This window comes from Oryctolagus cuniculus, chromosome 9, assembly GCF_051225735.1.
Source record: "Oryctolagus cuniculus isolate XC-2025 breed Fujian yellow rabbit chromosome 9, ASM5122573v1, whole genome shotgun sequence".
NCBI lineage: Eukaryota > Metazoa > Chordata > Mammalia > Lagomorpha > Leporidae > Oryctolagus > Oryctolagus cuniculus.
In genome coordinates, this window is record NC_142875.1 from 135,172,557 (window position 1) to 135,198,029 (window position 25,473).

The 25,473-nt window shown below is 51.3% G+C and overlaps 1 protein-coding gene across 9 annotated transcripts in view; it reads left to right on the plus strand.

The window, feature by feature from the left end:
* The first annotated feature begins 15,163 nt into the window (after positions 1 to 15,163).
* Positions 15,164 to 25,473, plus strand: part of TMEM117 (transmembrane protein 117) — a 471,225-nt gene continuing 460,915 nt past the window's right edge. For 2 of the 9 annotated variants that reach the window (XM_089304061.1, XM_089304066.1), the window contains exons 1-2: positions 15,430 to 15,568; positions 23,268 to 23,572. In XM_089304061.1, the coding sequence (XP_089160187.1) occupies positions 23,296 to 23,572 (277 nt within the window). In that variant the 5' untranslated portion in view covers positions 15,430 to 15,568; positions 23,268 to 23,295. Of the gene's footprint in view, positions 15,569 to 15,665; positions 16,300 to 17,816; positions 18,073 to 23,267; positions 23,573 to 25,473 lie in introns of those variants that run through there. The other 7 variants (XM_051850978.3, XM_070049713.2, XM_089304065.1 and 4 more) reach the window with 7 other exon arrangements.

Genomic DNA, 25,473 nt, shown 5'->3' on the forward strand with positions numbered 1-25,473 from the left:
CAGCAGGTGCACTGTGTTCCTCAGTGTTCTAGTGGGTGAAAGACCTTTGAAAGGCCCGTATTGATTTTTGTTTACATTTTTGATGTGACATGGCTTTCTAAAAATACTTTATTTTTAAAATGTATTTGTTTGAAAGGTCCAGAGGTCTTCCGTCTGCTGATTCACTCCCTAAATGCGCACAGTTGCTAGGGTGGGGCAGGCCAAAGCTGGGAGCCCAGAACTGGATCCAGGTCCCTCACATGGGTAGAAGGGACCCAACTACTTGAGCCATCACCTGCTGCCTCCTAGGTGTGCATTAGCAGGCAGCTGGAGCAGAGCAAGCACTCCAGCCCAGGCTCTCTGATACAGGATACAGCTGTCCCCAGTGGCTCATTCACCTCCCCAGTGGCTCGTTCACCTCTGCTCTGAAAAGGCCACATTGAAATGGATATAAATATTGAGTCTTGGGGCCAGTGCTGTGGCGTGGTGGGTAGAGCCACCGGCTACCATGCTGCCATCCCATATGGGGGTGCTGGTTTCAGCACCTGGCTGCTCCACTTCCTAGCCAGCTCTCTACTGATGATCCTGTGAAAGCAGTGGAAGATGGCCCAAGTGCTTGGGGCCCTGCACCCATGTGGGAGAGCTGCAGGAAGCTCCAGGCTCCTGGCTTTGGCCATTGTAACTATTTGGGGAGTGAATCAGCAGATAGGAGACCCTCTTTTTCTGTATCGCCCCTTCTCCTTGCCACCCCTCAATTTGCTTTTCAAATAAATTAATGAACAAATATTGAATCTTGTATGTCCTTCTAACAAGAATAGGTAATAGAGTTGAGTAAAAGTGTGCATGTTTTAAAATGTCAGGGGATGCAGTTTGTGTGCTAGCTGTGCCTATTCATCTACAGTTGGAAGAATCACTTTCACAGTTCCGTTTCAGATCTCTAGCCTGCAGGAGTAACAGGCTGGTTACAGACCCGTGTTTTCACTGGGGCCAGTTTCCTTTTAACGGCGTGGTGCTGGAGTACAAGTTCCTGCTGGGAGCAGACAGGGTGAGCTAGGAGAACTGCTGCCCTTCTGGGCTTGGGAAGAAAACATGCATTTGTTTATTTCCAGTTGGAGCCCTGACTTGACGATAGCAAGATGTGAATTATGGCCTTAACTGCCTGCAAGGAGCTGAGGGTTTTCACACACTTTGACACCAACTGGGAAGCTCCTCCACCACAGAAGAGAGGCCACTGTGAGTAGTCTGGAGTGTGGTGAGAGAGTGAAGCGCTCCTTGGTTTGAGAAGCAGCATTGCTTCTTTTTCAGACTGTGATCTGTGCTGGCGCCAGAACACAGTTGTCCTGCAGCATTATTGCAGGGAAGCCAGTAGATGACGTGACGGCACGTAGCATTCAGTGTGAAAAACGAGCACGCTGCCCAGTCCTAAGCTCAAGAAAAGACTGTGAATTATTCCACTACTCCCTCCTTGCATAAAATTCACCCCTATCCGTTGCATCCATGCAAACATAAGAGCTTTCCTGTTCAGGCGGGGTAGTTTTGCAGACTGCTTCCCTGTGTACCTCCTGAGTGATGATGCTGTCATCTTCTAACTTCCCTTCTTTGAGAAGGTGCACCCAGTGACGGCTCAGGCACAGGCCTGCACTTGACCAGCAGCTGGACACGTGTGTGGAGAAGGCTTGACTTTGCAAGGAGGCCTGTCTTGTCATTCACAGAATCGGCAGTGCACCTTCATAGTGTTACTGAAAGAGGGAGAGAGGCTGGGCTTTTTCCCTAACTATACTTTGAAACTTGCAGAGAAGGCCACACAGATTTTCACTTCTGTTCCCCCATTCTATTTGCTGGAAAATAAAATGGACTTTCAAGTACTTTTTTTTTTTTTAATTTATAAGCTATCTGCATCCCCACTGCTCCACCACTACCAACCTTAGCTTACTTCTCTTCTTGATTTTGTATCAGTTAATCCTCACATTTTACTACCATCCTTTTGGTGTTCATTTAGATTTTGGAATCTTCTGAAATGGGATTGGAAAGAGATGAGAAGGAATTGAGTATCCCCCATGTTTTAAAGGAGCTGCGTACCGCCATACATTTCCCTTTAGTTCTTTTCCTGTAATTCTCCTTTACTGTCCCTATAATTTACCCTTTTGGCTTGACACGCCCCCGTCTCCTCCTGGCTCTAGCATCACTTATTGGGTCACCACAGTTGTGATGCACAGCAGGCTTCACTCAGAGCCAGTGACACAGGATTGCAGGGAGAAGCAGCAGTGTGGGGGAGATGTTGAGCCTGCGGTTTGTCTGTGGACCTTAGGTGCACTTGAGTGTTGCAGACACGCTCAATGCCAAGTATTTTCTTCTTGCTCCGTGGCTTTGCTAAAGAGAAAAAACAAAAACAACAAGAACAGAGAGGTTGGCCTGCCTCTGAGCCTTCCTGTGTACTGTAGGATTTTTTTTTTTACTTTTTTTTATTTAGTAAATATAAATTTCCAAAGTACAGTTTATGGATTACATTGGCTCCCCCCCCCATAATTTCCCTCCCACTCGCACCCCTCCCATCTCCCGCTCCTTCTCGCATTCCATTCACATCAAGATTCATTTTCAATTATCTTTATATACAGAAGATCGATTCAGTATATATTAAGTAAAGATTTCATCAGTTTGCACCCACCCAGAAACACAAAGTGTAAAAATACTGTTTCAGTACTAGTTATAGCATTACTTCACACTGGACAACACATTAAGGACAGATCCCACATGAGAAGTGAGTACACAGTGACTCCTGTTGTTGACTTAACAATTTGACACTCTTGTTTATGGCGTCAGTAATCTCCCTAGGCTCTAGTCATGAGTGGCCAAGGCTGTGGAAGTCTTTTGGGTTCGCCGACTTCGATCTTATTCTGACAGGGTCATAGTCAAAGTGGAAGTTCTCTCCTCCCTTCAGAGAAAGGTACCTCCTTCTTTGATGGCCCCATTCTTAACTGTAGGATTTTCTAATCTTCTATTCTAAAGCATGGTTGCTGGCAGACTCCGCTGTAAGATGATCTTTTCTCTTGTGTTTCTCAGAGTGGTGTTGAGTTTCCCCTTATGGCATCTCAGCATTGACTTTCTCTGTTATCACAGCCATGGCTACAAGGCTTCAATAGGAACAGGCAGCATGGCAAAGCACAACTCTGTAGGCTGAGACTGAATTTTAGCAAATAAGTGCTTGGAGCCTTTTTTTTTTCTTCATATGGAAAAGAACTGCACTTACATTACCCAGATAAAGGCAAATGAATAAACATTGCCAAATAACATAAGAAAAAGAAGGGAACAAAGCTTGTGATTTTTCCCTTAGGTTAATTTTCAGATATTCCAGGTCTCTGGGTCTCATGGACTGTGATGACAGGTGCATTTTTCCGAGCACAATTGAACGTTGCTGTAGAGAAACATACAGCAAGCATTTTCTAGGCTGAAGATCTGCACTTTAATGCATCCTGCCCACTTTATTGTCTCAAAGTCAGAAGACAGGAGGGAAACTGTTCATAAATGCAAGATCAATTAACCTCAAATGCACATGCAAAAATAAAAACTTAAATCTTCACCAAACCTGTCTTTCTATGAGAGATGTAAGGATGAATAAAATGAGTAACATAGGCACGCAGTATCACTTGATGTCATTTACTTAGAGCTGTAGAATTTCAGACATAAAATACACTTGATTTTTTTCTTCCAATACCCTTATTTTTTAAGGAAGAAATATTGTGCCTTAGTAAAAGTACACACAAGTGCATGGAGTAAAACTTGGGCTCCTACAGATGTCTTGAAATCCTGAATAACAACTCAATGCCCACAAAATTGTTTTCAAGGCCTTCAGCCCTTAAATGATTGTGCTTCTTTTGTGCGAAAGGATAGGGATGGTTCATTTTAGGTACCAACTTGACCAAATTAAGGAATACCCCGGAACCTGGGAAAGCCTTATTTCGAGTGTGTGTGAGAGAGCATTTGGTTGGTGAGTCTGAGCAGATTAGCTGGCTGGGAAGAGCTGGCATTGATGTGAGTGGGCACCACACCATTAGCCAGGGTTGCAGTAGGCTAAACCTCTGTCTGTGGTACTGGCATCCCAGGTTGGTACCGGTTTGGGTCCCAGCTGCTCCAATTCCAATCCAGCTCTCTGCTTACGGCTTGGGAAAGCAGTAAAAGATGGCCCAAGTCCTTGGGTCCTTGCACCTGCATGTGAGACCCAGAAGCTCCTGGCTCCTGGCTCCTGGCTCTGGATCGGCTCAGTTCTGGCCGTTATGGCCACTTGGAGAATGAACCAGAGATGGAAGACATTTTTGTCTTTCCCTCTCTGTAACTCTGCCTCTCAAATAAATAAATAAAATCTTAAAAAATATAATACATACACACACAGAGTAAAGGTGAGTGTGTCTCCCTCTGGATCTGGGGTGTGCTGCCTCTCCTGTCCTTGGCCCTCTGAGTGCCCCTTGGCCTTGGGCTCCAGGACTTGAACCAGCAGCCCCATGTGTTCCAGGCCTTCTGTCTCAAACTGAGAGGGACACCCTCAGTTTCTCTGGTTCTGAGGCCCTAGGGCTTGCACTGAGCCAATCTGCGAAGGGCCTATGAAGGGACATCTGTCTCCATGGCCACCTGAGCAGTTCCCGCTGAAGGCTGAAGCCCCTGTCATCTGTGTAGCTGTGTCCTGTTGGTTCTGTCTCTGGTGAACCCTGGCCACTACAGACCCTCGACAAAGAGAAGATTTCACAAAAGTTTATCTTATTTTGTGCAGCTCTGAGGGGTGAGTCTCGAGGGCGAGGAGTTCCAGGTCTCATGGCCTGGGTGTGGGTGTGCCCCTTAGGGATGTGGTCCTGTCTGTCTCTTTCACAGAGATGCCTGCAAAGATAGCTACAAAGGGGTAGAAGATGGTGGGGCTCAATGCATGTTTTAAAAACTTGAGTAGATCTAAATGTTGGTGGGTGAGTACCTATTACGCCGGCTTCCAAGGCTTCTGTGTATTTTCACCAAGGCAAAAATGGGAGTTGACTTCTATGAGAGAACGGCTTTGGTCGCTGAGCTCTGTGTGAGGCCAGTTTCCCACCCCACCTCCGCATCCAGGCAATTCTCTCTTTCCTCATTGGTCACTTTTGTGGGAAAGCTCCCAGGCGGCTTTAGAAACTTTGGTTTTGCAGATTCAAGTGAATCATGATCAACGCTTTTCAGCACTTGTAGCTAGTTGAGCTCAGAGAGTTAAGTTTAACAATTGTATAAATGGCCATAGTTTAGTGTTTATAAAATCGTTAAAGATCTTTAGGAATACTTAAAAATTTTCAATGTAGAAAATATTTTTAAAACTTATTTTATTTATTTGAAAGGCAGAGTTAGAGAGAGAGAGAGAGAGGAATCGATCTTCCATCCTCTGGTTCCCTCCCCAGTTGTTGCAACTGCCAGGACTGGGCTAGGCAGAAGCCAGGAGCCAAGAACTTCATCCAGGTCTCCTACATGGGTATAGGGTCCTAAACTCTTGGGCCATCTTCTGCTGCTTTTCCCAGGCCATTAACAGGGAGTTGAATTGAAAGTAGAGCAGCCAGGACGAGAGCCAGTGTCCATATGGGATGCCGGCATCACAGGTGGGGGCATTATCCTCTAAGCTCAAACACAGATCCCTGTATGTATCACTCTTAAATGCAGTGAGTCTATTTTGGGATATGGCCTTCACATAAAAAGCAGCCCACAGACTTACAGAGGAGAACGCAAATTCATGCAAAGCAGTATGCAAGTGAAATGGCACCAGATCAGGGTCTCGCTCTGATCTCATAGATTCTGCAGCATGTGGCTGCCTTTGTGACTGCTCCCACATGACCAGGCAAAGCCAGTGGCTCAGGGCTCAGCGCTCACAGAAGACACTGTGCCTCAGTGTCTGTGTCACAGAGGAACGGTGATCTATTTAGCTGTCATTTGCCTCTGTAAAATGAGCAGGGATGTTGTCTTTATAGTTGTTCAGAGAGCACGCTAAATATTTGCCAAAAGGATGAGTTAAATATTGTTTGAAATAAGTGGCAATATATTTAAATTTGAAAATAATTTTCTATACAGACAATTCTATTTAATAGTGATAATAACAGTATTAGACCTGTTGTACAATAATTTGAACCCATAATAAATGTTTAACAGATATGAAATAGAAGTCATGAACCCAAAGGATAAGATGATGTTTCCATTAAAACTCTGGTGAAGTATTCCTGTGTAACACTTTGCTATGAATTTTGAGTGCTGGGCACAGTGGGTTAAGCTGCCACTTGAGATACCTGCATCCCATATTAGAGTGCTGGCTTGCATCACAGCTATTATATTTATTTTCTTTTTTAAAAGTTTATTTATTTATTTATTTATTTGAAAGGCAACGTTGAGAGGGAGAGAGGGAGATCTTCCATCTGCTAGTTTGATCTCCAAATGGCTGCAACTGCCAGGGCTGGGCCAGGCTGAAATCAGGAGCCAGAAACTTCATCTAGGTCTGTCATGTGGATAGCAGGGGCCCAAGTACTTGAATCATGTTTTGCTGCTTTCCCAGGACATTAGCAGGGAGCTGGATCAGAACTGGAGCAACTGGGACTTAAACAGGTGCTCATATGGGATGCCAGCCATCGCAGGCAGCCGCTTACCCTGCTGTTCCACAATGCTAGTTCCCTGGCTATTCTGTTCTGATTCAGCTTCCTGCTAATGCTTCTGGGAAGGCAGCAGAGGATGGCTTAAGTGGTTGGGCCCCTGCCACTCATGTGTGGGAGCGCTGGATGGAGTTCCTGGCTCCTGTCTTTGATCTGGCCCAAACCTAATGTGGATATTTAGAAAGCGAACCAGCGGATGGTAGATTTCTCTGCCTCCCCCGCCCCCATTACTCTTTCAAATGAATCAATAATTTTAAAAAGTTTTTATGACTTTCTTTAGGAGTTACGTTACTGATGTTATTCTTGAGTAAGAAATTCTGAATGTGAAAACAGCAGCTATTTTTGCTATAGGGAAGGCAAAGATGAGAACATGGAAGGATGAAGGCAAACATTTAACGCAACATCTTCCATGAGCAGGTACTAAACTGGAAGTTAAGGCAGTAAGATGAATGAAATAGACACAGGCCCTGTGCTCAGAAGCCTGCAGCCGTTCTCATGTGATAACTGTCCATTTTTGAATGAGAGCTGGACCTGCATGCCGGCAGCTGTCCCCTACTCTGGAGCAATCCACTCCTCCAATGAGAGACCAAGCAACTTGACCCTCCTCTTCCTTGATGCCTTTGGGCAGTTTTCCCTATTTGTGCTTTCGGTTGTATGTTCATTCAGTCATGTGGTGGTAAAATCACAGGTTTCAGTGGTCTAAGCTGGGTCCCAAGTATGGTGCCTCCCAACATGTCATTGAGGTTGAGCCCTGCCCACCAGGTGGTATAGGAGTGGTGGTATTGTCATTGCCATATCAGCATGGCTTGCCTGCTTTCTCTCTTCCTTCTCCTTAGGTAACTTAACCTGTTGAGCTGGAACCATAAATCTCCCTAGCTGTGATTCTGGTGAATCAGAATCACTTAGGAGCTTACTTATATGGATATTGTTCCCCTCCCTTTCCAGGGATTCTGATTCAAGAGTAGGCGGGGCTCTGGAATTCATTCTCCAACACCCACATTAATTGACTGCAGCACAGATGGTCCGAGACCACACTGGAGAAACACTGACTCACTGCTGATGGTGGCTGGGGTGGCTGGTATCCCAGCTTTAGACTCTTGTCCGTGCATACAACTGCCCACTAGGAATCACCCTACCTGCGTAACTCAGATTGGTTATTGTCCTCCTAAGATTGCTATTTGTTATCCTGCAAATTGACCGTTTTCCAAAATAAACTCAAGGGTATTGTTTTCTTGCAAAGCCTGCACACAGACTTCTGTTTGTTTCATTGAAGTGCACCATTGTTGGCCCAGAGCACAGGCCAGAAAGCCGTACTTGTGCCTTTGGTCGGTGGGACTAGCTTCAGCCCGCTCTTCCTCTCCATGCCGTCTCATGTCTGCTTGCTCTGCCCTTGGCCTTCTGCGTGTCACCCAGTTTGTGCGGCACCAGCTGATGGCAGCAGCTGCCTTGTGGTCTGAGATTTCCCCCACCTGGCACTCTCCCCTAGGTGTTTCCACAGGTGTTGATCCCGTCTTTTCTGGAAGCCACTGGGTGCCCCAACTTTTGAGAGCTCTGCCCCTGGCAGCTACGTCTGCTTCCCAGATTTCCGTTTGCCAGCTGAGAGCTCTGCTTCCGGTAGACAATGTCGCTTTATTCCACGGATGAGACTCTCACCTGTGCTGTATTCTGCTCACAAATGCGGGAGCACTTGTGAGCATGATCAGCTGTGTCCTTAGCTGTTGTTCACTAGGCCGCTGTCACCCCCAGACTCTAGAGTGTGGGAGCCAGCAGGGAATTCGGAGATGGACTACTACTCTAATTTCCTTACTTTATAGACTTGGAGACAGAGTCCGAGAACCATCAAGTGATTGAGGAAGGTGGAGAGAGAATGACAGTTAGAGCTGGGTAGGGGTCACACCACAGAGGCTTCTCCTCCACTCTGACACTGGCAGGCCCCATTCTGGCGGGATGAATTTGACACCAGAGACTTTGTGGCTATCTTCTCTGTAAGGGCTCACGTCTGACGGTTTCTAGAACCCAGGAGGCTGTGGGTGGGCAGCCACAGATGAATCAGCCTGTGGTGGGCTGGCCCTGCAATGAGCAGAACACCTCTAGGAAGTGACGCACTGTGAAAGTGCCAGGTTGCGCGAATGCTTGTGGGCAAACTGAGCTGAAAGATGTTTGTTATGGTACAAAAGAATTTTGAAATCCATGCACAGTTTTCTCTCTCTCCTCTTTCTCTTAAGATCTTTATATATTTATTTGAAAGGCAAAGTTAGAGTAGGAGACAGAGAGAGGTCATCCATCCACTGGTTCTCTCCCCAGATGGCCACAATGGCCAGAGCTGGGCCCATCTGAAGCCAGGAGCTTCTTCTGATTCTCCCACATGGGTGCAGGGCCCCAAGTAGTTACACTGTGTACTGCTGCATTCCCAGACACATTAGCAGGGAGTTGGATCGGAAGTGGAGCAGTCAGGACTTGAACCAGCACTCATATGGGATGCTGGTGCTACAGACAGTGGCTTAACCTGCTACACCACACCGCCAGACCCTCAAGTTTTCTGTAATATGTATGTTCAATGAACTTTTTGAAGGTTTTTGTACTGTTAAGTAAGAACCGTCTCCTCCAACTATAGGGAGACTCTGAAGTAGTGTGTGGACCACTGGCTTCCTCTAGTCAGAATCCACTGGAGTAGAGACCCCAAATTGTGGCAGCAGGAACTGGCTGAGTCACCTTCCATAGCCATCATCTCAGACCACTCTCCCTAAAACCGTGACCCCGGCTCGTGCTGGTGTCCTTCTCTTCCACCTACTTCTTCGCAGTCCGTGTTGTAGCTGGGCCTCCGTGACGTGTGTGGAGGGCACTGCCCGCCAGTCGTCGCTGTGCTATGAGCAGCGTATGAGCACAGACTTTAACTTTCCCCCTGATACCACCGCAACCGAGAAGTGTGTGACACAGAAGGGCTTCCAGAAAGTGGCGGCTTCACATTTGAGGATGGAAGCGTCCATACCCTTGCAGTGCTTTGGCGTCCAGAGACCTCATGCCTGCTGCAAGCAGAAGCACAGGAGAGCCCGGTGCCACAGAGTTTGGGGAAAAGTTGAGTGACATTGCTTACAGGGATATTTTAAACAATATATTAGTTTTATCATTAAATAATAACCCCTCCCTTGTATTTTTACTCTGTACTGGATATACAACCTGGTACTGGTAGATACCATGTGACATTTACAAGGAAGATAGTTGCTTATTTGAGAATGTGACTGCAGAGGGTTAAATAGTGGACCCCCAGTTTCGTATCCATGCAGAACCTCAGAGTGTGATCTTATTTGGAAACAGGGTCTTTGCTGATGCAGTCAGTCATGACGCATCCGACCATCTTTTCATTGTGGATCCATCTCTCTAAGAGAAAGGAGCTGGAGGCTCAGACCCACAGACAGCCAGAAGAGAGGGCCCTGTCAAGATGGAGGCAGAGCTGCAGTGATGTGAGTGCCAGCCAAGAAGCTCCCAGAGCCCCCTGGGGCTGGGGGAGGCAAGGAGCCTGCAGAGGGGGCACCGCCATCCTGAGTTTCTGGCCCCCAGAACTGTGGGAAGATTAAGATTTGTTGCTTCAAGCCACAGCTCCTGCTCTTTCCCCGCTTCTTCCTCTGCTCCCCTTCCTTGGTCTTTTTCCTCAGCACCAGCATTCACCCTGTCTGTCCAGAGCCCCCTGGGAAATGGGTGTGGTCCTTGTGCTGTTCTACTTGGCCTAAAATCCCTTCCTTCTCCCTTTTCTGTGTCTCTAAAGTCTCCATTCTTTTCTTTCAGTTTTAAATGTTTATTTACTTGAGAGGCAGAGACACACAAAGAGACAGAGATCCTCCATTTGCTCCTGAGCTAATGTAGCCAGGGCGAGGCCAGGCTGAAATTGGAAACCTGGAACTCAGTCTGGATGTCTCCTGTGGGTGGCTGGAACCCAACAACTTGAGCCATTGCTTGCTGCCTCCCAGGGAGCACATTAGCAGGAAGCTAGCATGGAAAGCAAAGCCACGGCTCAAAGCCAGGCCCTCTGACATGGGTGTGGGCGACTCGAGCCATGTCTTAGCCACTGCACCAGATGCCCACCTCCCTTCATGTCTTCCCCATGAGTATCCCATCTTCTCCCATCTGGTCTCCTCCAGCAGTTCCTGAGGATCTCTTTCTGTCTCTGTTTGGAGTGGGTTTCTATAACATGTATGGTCAGTAAGATGCACGTGACTCTCCCTGCTTGCCAAGGTCCTGAGGTCCCCGGACGGCAGACGCTGCGCTGTTTTGTCACTGACAGCTCTGCGCCTGGCCCTGCTTTGGCAGACTGGCTGCTGCGGAGGTTTTATTGACTGGCTGGGATGTCTGGTGCCTCCCGTGGCATTGAGAGCTCTCAGAAGCTGGTATATGTATTCCCCTAAATCAAGCCTCCTGCCCGCTAGCTCTGAGCAGGGCCTGTTGGAAGCAGTTTTATCAAAGAAAGAGGCCATTTGTTTTAGGAGAAACCAAACCAGGTCCAAAACTGCCTGTAGGCAAATTTGCCATTTACAAACTCAGCATCCACAAGGCTGTGGTTGAGGTCAGCACTAACCCCCACCAGGTACTGCCTGGGTTCATGCTGGGGGGGGCGGTGAGCATGGGGCAGAGGAGAGAGCAAGAAGAGGCAGTGGGCAGTGCCACGGTTGACCTCCCTCAGCCTCACAGGAGTGGGACTCTGGGCGGGGCCAGCTCCACCTCTGCCGAGATGTCTGCTCTTCGCTCTGCACACAGGTAAAATCTGTTCAGAAAAGGACCTTTTCATGGCCATTTGTAGCATGGTGTGAGGGCAAAGTGAACCTGTCCTTTCATTAAAGAGGCTCTGGGAAGTGCCTTGAGCAGGGCAGGGGTGATGACGAAAAGAGCGCTCGTGGAGAGATGAGCCTGTGCTGGGCCACATGCTCACAGCATAGCATGCTTTGCTTAACCCCTGGAACAGCCTGGCAAGCAGGCTCTGGGATACACGAGGCCCTATGGGGCTCATCCAGGACCCCAGAGCACAGGCTCAGTTCCAGGCAGCACACCTGGGACTGCTGTCTCTTCCCAGGCAGAATTCAGGACGAGTGGCCTAAAACCTGTCAGTGCACATTGGGTTCAATGGGAGTGGAGGTTGGAAATGTGGACTGTGGAGGAAAACCCTGTCAGTAGAGTCACTGCCCTTAAAATACCAAAAGCAAATTAGGTTCTTGCTCAGGTTTCTGTTCCTGCCCGCCTGGCAGTGAGGAGCTCGTGTTGTTTATATTCAGATATCATCAGCATCGTCCCTGTTGACCTAGGGCTAAAGAATAGTTTTGCTCAGAGTTGGTCAAATCCCTGAGAAAAGTGCTGGAGGAGGTTCCCGATTCCAGCTATGATTCCCTCTCGCTTTACGAGGATCACTTCAGCAGGACGTGATTTGGTCATCGAGTTTTCACCTTTTATTTATTTGGAAATATGTAATGACCCTGTTTTCTTCTTTTTCCAAATGAGAGAGTTAACTGTGTTATTAACCTCCAGGGACTGGTGAGGTGAGCAGAAAAACATTGTGTCTCATGTGGCGCCTGCTGACTTTGAACTCTTGGGCCAGGTTTTGCAAAGGAATTGCATGTAAACAAGACGGCTGTACGCCGGTCCAGGGTTGACTTTGCACGTGGATGTGGAGCAGGAAGATGCCTGGCTGGTGTGACTTGAGAGCATCCTTCTGAGAGTGTCCCCATCTCATCACCCTGACACTCAGTCTGCTGATCTCCCGAGGACAAGAGAAATGCAGCTGCCCAGGTTCTAGTGCAGGTGCAGGAGGAGTGGACGTGCCACAACTCCACCGCTTGTCTCCTGTCTGGAACTCCTCTGCACACTTGGAGAGCCATTGCTGGCCAGCTCCAGAGAAATGTCCATCCCTGTGGGAAAGAAGCCACCTCCTGTGTCCTGCACCAGCAGGTTCTGACTCTGAGGAGCATTTTCTTAGTGAGTAAGTTTGATGAGAACAAAGCATGGCCTTTGTGAACCACCTGGTATGTGTCTGGTACAGCCAGGTCCTTTCACACACTAATGTGTGGTAGTGACTGGGATGGAACGGATGGCCAAGTTGTGTACCTTGGCCCTACAGCCACATCCTGATCTGAGATCTTGCCACCTCCTTGGTGAAGAAAGCAGGATCTGAGAATTCCAATTGTGGTTTTGTGGTTTTACAGGAGCCATTGTCAAAGGTGATAGCTGGTAAGTGGTGGGAGCAGAATTCCTCCTAATATTCCTTATTCTGGGTCTGCTAGCCATGACAGCCCCATCCATGTCCCGGTACATGGAAGGGTTGGAATATGGCCTCCCATAGCCACAGAGTGTGGCTCCCAGCCTTGCCTTTACCTCTTGCAAGAGCTTGAGTGAACTCCTTGGTCTCATGAGCTCTTCCTTACAGGTGGAGGGGAGACTATTGCCTGGGCAGCAGTGAGCCTCCAGGTCTGCTGCACACACGGAGCTTCAGTGAGTTGAACTTGTACCGTTCAATGCTATTGTGACAAACACCTGAGCGTCCACACCGTTTCTCTGCTTCGTGCTGAAATGCGGCTATGCTGGGGCCCCTGGGTGGCTGACAAAATGAAGGACGCAAACTCCTCAGTCAGTGGCCAGAAAGGGACGGTGGCACTGGACGCAAACCTTGCCCATGTTTGGGCCTTACAGTGGTGCTGGATGCCTGAATTGCTCAGACCCCGAGGCTTCCCGAGGGCAAATGCAGAGATGCAAGGCAGGTAGCACACTCCCTGTCACGGCTGCCAGGCCTTTCAGTCCTGCTGAACTGAAGTTCCCGTTAGGAGGTACCCATGAGCTTCCACTGACCATGGAGTGGGGGGGTCTGTCTCTCAAGGCGACAGAGGACTTTGCTGCAGGACAATGCATTTTCCATGTTTCTCTGAAATGGGGATGTCTCTGTCTCCTTATGCTTTGTTTTGCTTTGGGGCAAGAGGGACTATGAGCTAGAAACTTTAGTATTCTTTTTTGAAAAAAACTTATTTGAAAGGTGGGGGGGGATCTTCCATTTGCTGGTTCACTCTTCAAATGGACACAACGGCTGGGGCTTGGGCTAGGCTGAAGCCAGACTCCATCCAGGACTCCCACATGGAGGGCAGGGACCCAAGCATTTGGGCCATCTTCTGCCACTTTCCCAGGTCTATTAGCATGGAGCGGGATTGGAAGCGGAGCAGTGGGGACTTGAACAGGTGTTCATACAGGATGCGAGCATCACAGGTGGCTGCCTGACCCAGGAGGCCACAATGTGGTCCCTAGACTTTAGTACTCTATTGTATAATTTGTGCTTTAATAGTGTCCAGTCTCAACAGACTGAAGAACTCTTGCTTTAAGACAGAAATCCAAGGGATGTATGGGACACGGAACCATGTTAAACAGTTACACAGTTTAACAGTCTTTGGAAAACAGTCTTGATTGTGATTTTTAGAAGTCTAGCAGAATCTGAAGGTTGATCTGTCTATTGAGCCAGGACTGTACCTTTACTACATCAGGTGTTGCTCATGCCAGGGGAGATTTAGTCTCTGCCCTCAAAGAGTTTACAGCTTTGAGGGAGAAAAATAAGTGGCAACAAAACCAAAAAACAAAAAACCAGAAATGTATAGTGGTAAAAGTTGCAACAAGCAGTCTAGGAAAGGAATCTTTCTGGGAAACCTGTCAGCACGTGGCCACGTCAGTCTTACCAAGGGTTCTGTAAGATAGGTACAGACGACATCCTGTGCATCTGCAGGTGGTCCTCTTGAGAAAGGTGTCAGACTAGTGGGAGGTGTGACTGAGAGCTTCTAGCTGTGCCATGGAGGTTGCCTCCCTGCAGGAGCTGGGAATGGCTTCCTTCATTCCCTCTGCACACCTGCCGACATCTCTGCCCTCTTAGCCCAGGAGAGGCCTGGGGTCTCCCTTCTAGAGCCGCCTCCAGCAGGCATATGCATGGTCCCATTTCCCATTTGTACGAAACAGTGGTCACCTGCATCAACACGAAATGTCAGCCTGCAGTGTCAGCTGCACAGTGGCACAATAAGTACATAATTAGTACACCACAAGCTGCAGGTAGACAGAGGCGATCTTATTTCAGATATGAAGGGAAATAGCCACACACATAGCTTGCAGGGGCACGTCGCACGCTGCCAAATGCAGTCACAGCCAGGAATCCTGAAGCCCTGCAGAACCACAGACCCCTCCCCTCCGCAAAAAGGCTAAAAGTGTGCACGTGTCTGCACTTGTATGTGATGTATGTGTGCACATATGTATGTGTACATACTGTGTAAAGGCATGTGTGCATTGTGCACACGTATATATAAACTGCGTGCACGTGTGGCTACCTATTTATGTACCTAAGGAATGTGCATGTGTGTGTGGTTGTATGTGAAGGCATTCGCGCACATATATGTGTGATGTATGTAACGTGCATGTGGACACGCGTGCATAGGCAGGCGTGTGTGGATGGCTGTGCAGCTGGGGAGGATGCACTGGACCTCCTGGTCCTGCTGGGCCGTGTCCCCGCCCCGCCCCCACCTCTGATGCCAAAGTGGCAAGGACGATGCTGGGCCGAGGCCGCCCCTGAAAGTTTGCGGAGCGTGGAGCCCCGCCAGGGTCGCGGGCGCTGCAGGATGGCTGGTAGCGGGAGGGGCGCGCCGGCCACCCGAGGGGCTGCAGCCGGCTCACTGGGCTGAGGCGGGCGCCCGCGCTCCGGGCCCGCAGCGGCCGCTCCGCAGAGGCCCGGCCGCGGCGGGGAGGGAGGCCCCGGCCCCGGCCCGAGTCGGCGCGGGTGCGGCGGGAGGCGCGCAAGCTGCCCCGGCGGGGCCGCGGGCCTGCGGCGGAGCCGGCGCGCAGGGCCGGGCGCCGAGGGCGCGGCGTAGGCGGCGGGCCCGGTATTTATAGCGGTGGCAGCAGGGCCGCCGCCAGGCCCAGCTGGCCGGTCCCCCGCGCGTCGCTCGCGGCCCTCGGTGAGTACGGTGCGCGGCCCCGCAGCCCCGCGCCCTCTTGCGCTCCCCGGGGATGCGGCGCGGCCGGGGCAGGGTCGCTTCCCGGGGAAGGGGCGGCGGGCGGACTGTGGGCTTCCTGGCCTGGGCGAGGCAGGGCCGGAGCCCCGGCGCCCTGAGCTTGGGTTAATTGAACTAACAGGTTGCCGCCCACAGATATGCTGCTTAAACAGAGAGGCAGGGCGACGTGGGCGCGGGGTGCTGGCTAACTTGGCGGCGAGTGGACGCGACCGTCTGCTCCCTTCCCCCGACCGTGCCCGGGGCCCACACGTGCGGCCACCGCGGGCTCGCGTTCCACGCTCTGCGGAGCCGGGAGCTGTGCGCCTGCGGGGCGGAAACCTTGCCCTGCCTGCCTGCGCGCCTGTCTGTGGGTAGGGGCGCGGCGACCCACGGCGGAGGGCCAAGTGCGAGCGTCCTGGAGTGGCCGGTGACTAGGCTACCCGAGTCCACGCCAGGCTTCTAGGAAGCGCCTCGGGGCGGGGGGCGGTTTGTGTTCCTCTAGACGCCTTCCAATTTCTTGCACCTGAAAAGTAGTCGAGCCGGTGCCGCGGAGCCCTGACTTTGCAGCGTGGACAGGCCTTCTCTCTTTCCCCCAGTCCTCGGCACTCAGCGGTGATGAGGGGTTTCCCCACCCTGCGTCTGAGGCTGGTCAGGCTTATTCTGCAAGCTGCCAGTCATTCACCCAGACTTCGGAGGTGAATGCTTTTTCTTTAACCCCTGCCATGCTGCTCGCTCAGCCTGCATTTAGCCTGACCCTGGCACCCCATTCTCCATCAGAACCTGGAGCGGTGGGCTAAACTTTGAAGATACTTCGTGGCTGCTTGTATTTTCACTTTATACATGTGGAGTGCTTTGTCACTTCCTTGGAAAGTTGGCTGTGTTCAGGGACCCCCAGTTAGGTTGCTTGAGGATGTTGTTTTAAAAACAGGGGGTGGGTGGGTTCATCACTTGGTGGTCCCAGGGACAGCAGGGAAGAACCGCACTGAAAGGTTGAAACCGGAGACAAGGATGCCCGGGAAGTGACTGGCAGGTGGAGGGACCCTCTCAGCAGCTGGGAGCCACTACAGTGGTTTCATTGATTGGCTTAAAAGGTTGCTTTTTATTTAAAAGGCTGTGTGGTCTTTGTATCGGATCAGAGGTAAGACGTTGTGGCTTCACTTCTGACATTGTTGCTGTTGGTGTTTTTAGAAGGTACTGAGCCCTTGCTGGCGCCTTCTGCTCAGGCCATCTGGCTGCGGGTGGTTGCAGATGACAAAGACCTGTCGGGCAGACTTCCGTTTGGCTTCTCCTCTTCTCACAGACTTGGGCGTCCCCTTGTCCAGTCTGCACTCTGTGGAGTGGAGCCTGGTGCTGTTGTGTTTTCTCACCCTATGTGGGTCTGTTGTCCATCCGTCCCTCACGTGCCCATGTCTCTATCCATCCATCAGAAAATAGTCCTTGTGTGTCATCACTTAGTCCTGCCTCTTCCTTCCTTGTCCTGGGAACTGGAGCTTCCTCCTTCCCAGGGTCGGGAGCACTGCTACCTCTGGGTTTCTGTAGAGGTCACTGTGCCTGTTGCCGCCGGGTGGTGGTAGACTTGGGGTAGGTGGTGACCTCTCGGAATCTCTGCTGCTTCCCTGGTCAGTGCAGAGGCTTGGTACGGGGACTCCCTGAGGGGATCCTTGACAAGCGCTTTCCCAGAGCCCAGAGCTCACGAAGCCATCAGCCTGTTAGTTATTTGAGGGCTGTGTCTGTCAGCCACAGCCCTGTTCCCCTCAGGACACACATCAGCTGTCTCAAGAAGCGGAGTTCCATCTGGGATCTGCCAGCAAGGCTTGTCAGCTCGGCCTCTGGGAAGTTCAGAGGCCGAGCTGCTTCCGTGCCTTGCCCTCTGCCTGCCCAAGGGCCTGCTCCTGACAGAACTGGTTCCCAGAACTCACGACCGCCAGTCACTCTGGCCACCTCCAGCTTTTTCAGTGCAGGCAGCAGGCACCCAGCACGGAGCTTTGCAACCTCCGTCCCTCGCCTGGATCACCCTTTGCCCTGCGATGTGCCTGCCTCCCTCCTTTCTTCCACACCTGCCTTCCAAGGTTGCCTTACACTGAGGCTTCCTTCTTCAGCTGCGGCCGCTCCTGGCGAGTCCATGTTAACTTGGCCTTGCTTTACTCGTCTCTGTCCACTTTCTAAAGCACTGTGCATGTAGCTTTACCTGTTCATTGTCCATTTCCTCCCAGGAGACTGTCGGATGCATGGCACTGGGGCCTGGCTGTCAGTACCCCTCCCCCGAAGGCCAGGCCGGACACAAATGGGCCTTCAGCAAATGCTGAGCGAGCCAGTGGAGGAACGGATGTGTCGCTGCTCTGCTCCGAGGCCTTCAGTGAGGCCCTGAACCGACACTTCTATGGAATGTGCCTGGAACTGGTCCCACGTTGTCTTTACCTCTCACACACAGGCCCAGGCTCCTGCATGTTCTCCTCATGGAACCAAATGTACGTCCTTCCAGTGGTCCTGGGCAGTGTGTCCCCCATCTGCAGTGTCCCCCATCCCTCCCATTTTCCCTCTGCTCCTCTGCAGTCTTAGCCTTAGTTCCAGACAAAGACTTCCAGGAGGCTGACGGTGGCATCTGCTTGATAGTGTCATGGCCGAGAGAGGGATTGAACAGTGTGGGTCAGTCTAGTTCTGAGTGGACGTCAGGGATGCACTGCAAAGGTGAGGAGATCCACTCAGCTGCCCACGCTGATGCTCAGAGAAGCCGCCCGCCCTTGCGGCGACCCCGCGGTCTCCCCAGGCCGAGGTCAGTGAGAGAACAGTAGTAGGCTTGTCCATGCTGGGAGCACTGTGAGTCGTTGATGTCATTGTAAATGCTCGAGACATCTGTGCAGGGCAGGATTTTGGACTCTGGTGGGGCAGGGAACTACAGAGAGTGTTGAAGACAGGTGGCTGAGTTTTGAATGCTGGCTCTGCCACAGACTAGTTTTGTTATTTTGTACAGATTGCTGAACTACAAGTCTCAGTTTCAACATTGCTAAAATGGAGAAAATAGAGTATTATCCTCTTTGGGCAGCCATAAAATTTAGAGGAGATGCTTGGAAAGCTCATTCGCGTACAGTCTGGTCTGTGGTGAGCACTCAGTAAATGTTAGACGATAAAAACGTGGGGAATGCGGACTGTGCTGCTGAGAGACAGGGAGGGTGTGCCTCAGCTCTGCCCCTGGCCCGGGGGGCTGTTGCAGTCCACACACCCGCTGCTCTCTGTCTTCTTAGTGGAGGCTGAGTCCATCCTCTGACCTCCCACAGACAACAGGGGCTTCTCCTGCTGAGGGTCCTGTCCAGGGTGTTCAGTAGATGCCTGCTGTGGGCTTGCCCTGAGCTCGGCACTGCACTGTGATCTCCCAGTGCTGGAGACAGACACGTGGATTTGTGGATGATTCCACAATTCCACTCTACAAGCTGGGAGCAGGGATGAAATCACATCCGTATCTAGGGTTTTTTTTTTTTTTTTTTTTTGACAGGCAGAGTGGATAGTGAGAGAGAGAGACAGAGAGAAAGGTCTTCCTTTTGCCATTGGTTCACCCTCCAATGGCCGCCGCGGCCGGCGCGCTGCGGCCGGCGCACCGCGCTGATCCGATGGCAGGAGCCAGGAGCCAGGTGCTTTTCCTGGTCTCCCATGGGGTGCAGGGCCCAAGCACCTGGGCCATCCTCCACTGCACTCCCTGGCCACAGCAGAGGGCTGGCCTGGAAGAGGGGCAACCGGGACAGAATCCGGCGCCCCGACCGGGACTAGAACCCGGTGTGCCGGCGCCGCTAGGCGGAGGATTAGCCTAATGAGCCACGGCGCCGGCCAAGGGTTTTAAAAACTGAAAAGGGGCTGGCGCCGCGGCTCACTAGGCTAATCCTCCACCTGCAGCGCCGGCACCCCGGGTTCTAGTCCCGGTCGGGGTGCTGGATTCTGTCCCGGTTGCTCCTCTTCCAGTCCAGCTCTCTGCTGTGGCCCAGGAAGGCAGTGGAGGATGGCCCAAGTGCTTGGGCCCTGCACCTGCATGGGAGACCAGGAGAAGCACCTGGCTCCTGGCTGTGGATCGGCGCGGTGCGCCGACTGCAGTGTGCTGGCTGCAGTGTGTCGGCCGCAGCAGCCACCGGGGGATGAACCAACGGAAAAGGAAGACCTTTTTCTTTGTCTCTCTCTCTCTTACTGTCTGCTCTGCCTGTCAAAAAGGGTGTGTGTGTTTGTTGTGTGGCAGAGTCAAATTTCAAACCTTGGTCCTGATTTTTTAGCAGTGGAGTCTGCAATGATCATGTTGACTATAAGGGACTCCACGTGAACAAAAGTGGCAAAAATGGTTCGGGTATTCTGGGTGGCGTCAGGACACATAAGAGGCCAGGGAGCAGGGCCAAGATGACCAGGCACACTCGTGGCAGCCTTGTGCAGGAGGTTAGGCAGTGGGGATGGGCAGGGGTTCTGCTCGACTTACTGTGAGAAATTTGGGACTCACTGAAGACAGCACTTTAGCTTCTTGATTCTGAGGCAGCAATAAATACCAGCTGTGTTTAGCTTAAAACGAAAAGACCAAATGATCAATAACAGGGTCCTGTTTCCTTCTGGTGTCTAAGGGATGGAAACTGTTAGTGGAAACAAGGAATGAGCTGTGAGCACAATGAGAAATGACTTACTGAAGAAGCACTTGGGGCACATTAGAAAGGACAAGGTGTGGCGTAGATGTGCCACAATCCTGCTGTTAGTCTCACTGGAAATATGAACTAAACAGGCAGCAGCTGCCCTGAGCCTTCGTTTTTTCACCTGCAGCATGGGTGTGATAGTAGCATTCTCAGTACTGCCGTGGGAGTTAACTTAGAGCATGTGCTGGTTTGGAGCTGTCACTCAGTACTGTGGTTGTCGCTCCTGAAATAGCCCGAGCTGGAGAGGAACCAGTGTCTCCAAGAATTTCACAATGTTCTAATTTAACTTGCGTATGTGGATGTTCCAGAGCCCACAGAGCAAAATGTGAAAGTTAAAAACAACAATAAAATCTGCATATGCCAGTCCTCTACCAGGCGTTCATTTGAAAAAGAATCAGGCTCATGTATATCCAGTGCTGTACCTCCTGCTGCCTTGATTCCTGTAGGTGGAGGGAAGGGAGGTTGCGGCAACTTAGTAACTGTGACAGCTTCTTCAGTGCCACGCCTACCTAGGTCCCAGGCAAGACTCATTGGTCCTTGAGATGCCTTTTGAGAGTTTCTCAGTGCTGGTGGTGTGTGGACACTTGCAAAGGTGCTGCATGAAGCCAAATTGACAACAGACCCGTCCTGGCATTCTTGTGCATCAAACATCGCCCAAATGTGTAGCATCTCTCTGTGTGTATTTACTCACTTGCTGGGCTCTCTGCTGGGACAGCCATACCTGCAGATCTCTGCTGCTGCAATGGCAGTGAGCCTGGTGCTAACAAGCAAACGTAAAAGCAAGGGTCTTGCGACAGTCACCATTCCTATGTGATCAGAGCGGAACGAGTATTTCCCAGTGTGCACCAGGATCACCAGGGACTTGAAATTGCTGACAAGCCTCATGAATTGGAGGCATTGTGACCGTTTGGCTGAGTTCTGTCGCCTTTTGTGTGGTTATGTTGTTTTGCTAACATAGTTACAGTAAGTCTTCATCAGCTGATCGTGAGCTTTGTTAGTCTTCATCAGCCAGCACACTGGGAGTGGGACTGGGAGCCTTGGAGCTCCCCAGGTGTTTTTCTGACCATCCATGAACGGGGAAGACATCAGGCCCACATGTGACCCTAGCTCTCTCAGCTGTGTGTCAAGCAAGGATGTTTGTCCATGGATACCATTTTCCCCAGAATGCCTGGGATTTTTGCAGCACTCCTTCCCACAGGTCACTGTTCCCTGGGCTGTGGAAGCAAGCCCTGCGGCACGGACAGAACGCTGTGGAGAAGAATGTGCCTCCAGAAGGCTCAGGGCATGGCGTCCCTGAGACCCGGTCCTGGAGCTCCCCGTAAGCCAGTGCCGTCCAGAGCAGTTCTGACCGCCTGTGGGGTCGCCTGTGGTCAGATCTCAGGAACTCAGGTCTGAGCTGGCCAGCTGTCTGCCTTTGAGAAACTCACACAAATTGTGTTCCCTCCCTGTAGCATGCAGAGATGAGACCGAGGTTCAGAGTGCTCAGGGGACTGTGGTGACATCAGTGACATAGTCATGCACGTAGATGTCTGGCTTGGAGCCTGGCCTATGCAGCACTGTAGACCTTGCAAGGGTCTCTCATCCCGCTGAAAGTCCTGCATAAGTTGAGGAAGAAGAAAAGTGAATTAGCAAATGGCTTTAGGAATTGTCTTATCCAAGATTTATCCAGTTTTGTTGCTGAGGAAAAAAATAGCTATAGCATGGACTAAGAGCCACATGGTCTCACCAGAGCCAGCCCCAGAATTAGACTCATTCATGCATGCACTGGTGGATGGAGGAGGCTCTCCCAACATGGGAGGGGCACTGGTGGATGGGGGAGACTCTCCCCCAGTAGATACAGACTTCGGATGCAGGGCCTGGGTGTTTGTGTTTTTCTGGCCCACCTCTAGATGGGCGTCCAGTGATGCCTTCCTTACTGGAGGAAAGTCCTACTGGTGAACCCCAAACTTGTATGTCTTCTCCTCTGTGAATTCTTTCCTTGTCCTCTCTCCCAGAAAGCAGTTGCTCTGGCCCATGTAGGGGGAGCCTGTCTCACATGGGGAGAGCCTCTGCCATCCACCAGGGCCCATGCCCTTCTGGGGCAGCAACTCTGTCCTAAACTCACTGCTCCGTACAGTGGATCCCGTGCTGACTGTGATTGGTGAGGAGGTGGTGACCGTTTTGCAGAGTTCACACGGCACGCAGCAAGTGAAGAAGGACCCTGAGTCCCAGGACCTGAGGGCTGGCACTGGGAGCATGTCTGCTGTGCGGTGTTTCTTAGTGTGTGTACAGCTCCCTTCTGCAATGTTTTAATTCTGAAAGATGCTGCTTGGAGGCTGGCACTGTGGCGTAGCGGGTAAAGCCCCCACCTGCAGTGCCGGCATCCCAAATGGGCTCTGGTTCGAGTCCCGGTTGCTCCACTTCTGATCCAGCTCTCTGCTATGGCCCAGGAGTGCAGTGGAGGATGGCCGAAGTGCTTGGGCCCCTGCACCCACGTGGGAGACCAGGAGAAGCACCTGGCTCCTGGCTTTGGATGGGCTCACCTCCGCCCATTGCACCAATTGGGGAGTGAACCACCGGATGGAGTACCTCCCTCTCTCTGCTTCTGCTTCTTTCTCTGTGTAACTCAGACTTTCAAGTAAATAAATAAATATTAAAAAAAAAAAAAAAGATGCTGCATTCTGACTGTAAGACAGAAGCAGTGAGCAAATAGAAGAAGTCTGGATTCCTCCCGGGATGACCTCTGCAGGCCACCCCACACTCTGCCCTCCCGTCCCTCCTCACCACTCTGCCCTTATTCTCCTTTCTTACATCCCTGAGTGATCAGGGGATGACGAGGCGAGGGGGAAGGGACAGCGTGGACTCTCCTCTGCCGCGGGCTGCTCTCGGTGCCGTAAACAGGAACAGGAAGCATCCTGCTGGCCACAGGCTCCCTTTATTGAGCTGTTGTGACTGTGAGCAGGTGACGGGAGAGACGGAGTCTGCCGCTTGCTTTCCTGCACTCACCCTGCTTCTCTGTTCTTGTGCAGGTGCGCTCCGGCCCTGAAGCTCTGAAGGATGGGTAAAGACTTCCGTTACTACTTCCAGCATCCCTGGTCGCGCATGATTGTGGCTTACCTGGTGATCTTCTTCAACTTCTTAATATTCGCGGAGGACCCGGTCTCTCACAGCCAGACCGAAGCCAATGTCATTGTGGTCGGAAACTGCTTCTCGTTTGTGACCAATAAATACCCCAGAGGGCTTGGCTGGAGGGTGCTGAAGGTGCTGCTGTGGCTGCTGGCCATCCTCACCGGCCTCGTAGCTGGCAAATTTCTCTTCCACCAGCGTCTGTTCGGTGAGTACACGGCCCAGGAAGTGCGCCTTGCCCGGGGTCCGACGCCCGTTCCCCGAGACAGAGCTCTGCTGCCCCTCTGCGTTTGCCTTTTCCCTGTGGCCCAGTGGGAAGCACGGTGCCGAGGGTCCCCGCTGTTCTCTGTGTGATGGACCCCTTTGCCCACAGACTGAGAAAATCAGCATGTGGCAAAATGAGAGCCAAATTTCCTTTCCAAAAAGTGGCTTTTGAGGTAAAACGGATGTGTGTGTCAGTGTGGCACAGTTAAGAGTCTGCAAACCAGGACAGGATGCCTCCACATCACACTGCTGTCTGTAACGTAGGTGTGGGGTCTGTGTCAGAAATTAGAACCAGAATGCTAGCCTTGAGCTCTCGTCTTGTTTTGAACGTTGCCTTTAGCATGTTTTCCTTTTGAGTCTGTTCACCCACACAAGAGTGTATCGGTAAGGGGTCCCTCGGTGGCATGAAACACCGCTGGAGGCCCACTGGTTTGGGTTGGGAAAGTTGCCATAGGATATTAGGACACTTCAGGACAAGGATGGACTCATTTGGACGCGGGTGGAAGTGGGACTGGGGCCTGTGTTCTGTCAGATGGGCAGTGTCCATCCTGTGTCTGCTGTATTCTTCCGAACCTGAAGATCAGGCTCCGTCCACCCAGACAGGCTGACGTGACTCCCAGGACAGGGACCTGGCTTTAACAGTGCTAAGGTGGTAGCACACTTGGTGCAGGTATTTTTGGTCTAGGAGTGGGTTAGAAACCAAATGCCGAAGTTTTAAGGAATAAAATTGCATGTTCATATACATAGGCACATATGGATTGAATTTTCTTGTGCACAACACAGGCTTCTTTTTAGAGTTCTGTTTTCCACAAGCTTTCTGGAGTACCCTTGTACGTATAATATTAGGGTTACTCTGTGTTCTTTCCAGTCTATTCACTCGTCAAACCGTTGCTATTTGTCTCTTACATTAGTATATGGAACGCACATATTCTACAGTCATCGTCTATGGGAGTATATATAGTAAACACACGTACTTATATGTACGTAACTTCAAGGAGTTTTGAGGGCAGTAGGAGAAAGAAATGGGCAAGTGGCTACGAATGGAAGAGGGGCCAAGGGACATGCTGGTGTTGGTGGGGGTGGCTACCTTGTACTCTCAGGAGGGAGATTAATCGACCTGCCTGTGGCTGTGGGAGAAGGGGCTGGATTGAATGGCAGACCAGTTAAAGAGACAAAGAAGAAAGTTAACGTCCCTGAGGTTTCTCTGGCTTGGGAAGTGGTGGCTTTAGCAAGCACCAGAGGGGAGATGCAGGTGGGTATCCTGCCAGGTATGTAGGAGGCGAGTGCCTCCCCTTCCCATAACCTTTGCTTTGCTATGAGAGGCATTGAAGAGGCACACAGGAGGGGCTCGGGGATGTCAGGGGTCAAGGGTTGGCACAGTGACCCTGGAATGTGTGGGGTGAACGAACTGGGGACAAAACAGAGGGTTGCTGATTGTTGCTGACTGGAAGTGAGCCTCTGTGCTTTCGAATGACACTAGTCTGAAGCATTCAGCAGTTTGCTCTCCGAGAGGTCAGTCACCTGGAACAGAATTCGAGGGTGAGTCATCTGGGTGGGGGTTGCTCAAAGGGTGCACCAGCCGTGGAGAGTGCTAGTAAAAGGGGTTTTGAGTTGTTTAACAAGAATTCTGGCTGGATGTGGAAAGGAGGTGAGGGAGATGATGGCCTGGGAGGAGTGGGCAGGGGCATGGAGGTTTGTATACAGCTGGCTAGCACACACGGGAGTAAGGAGAAGGGAAGGGACGGTGGACGTGGCCGGTGACACAGGGATTCTCGGGCAGCTGGAGAGATGGCCACTGACACAGAGGGCGTGCCCCTGAGGACCGCAGGTGAGGCGGGTTGTCTG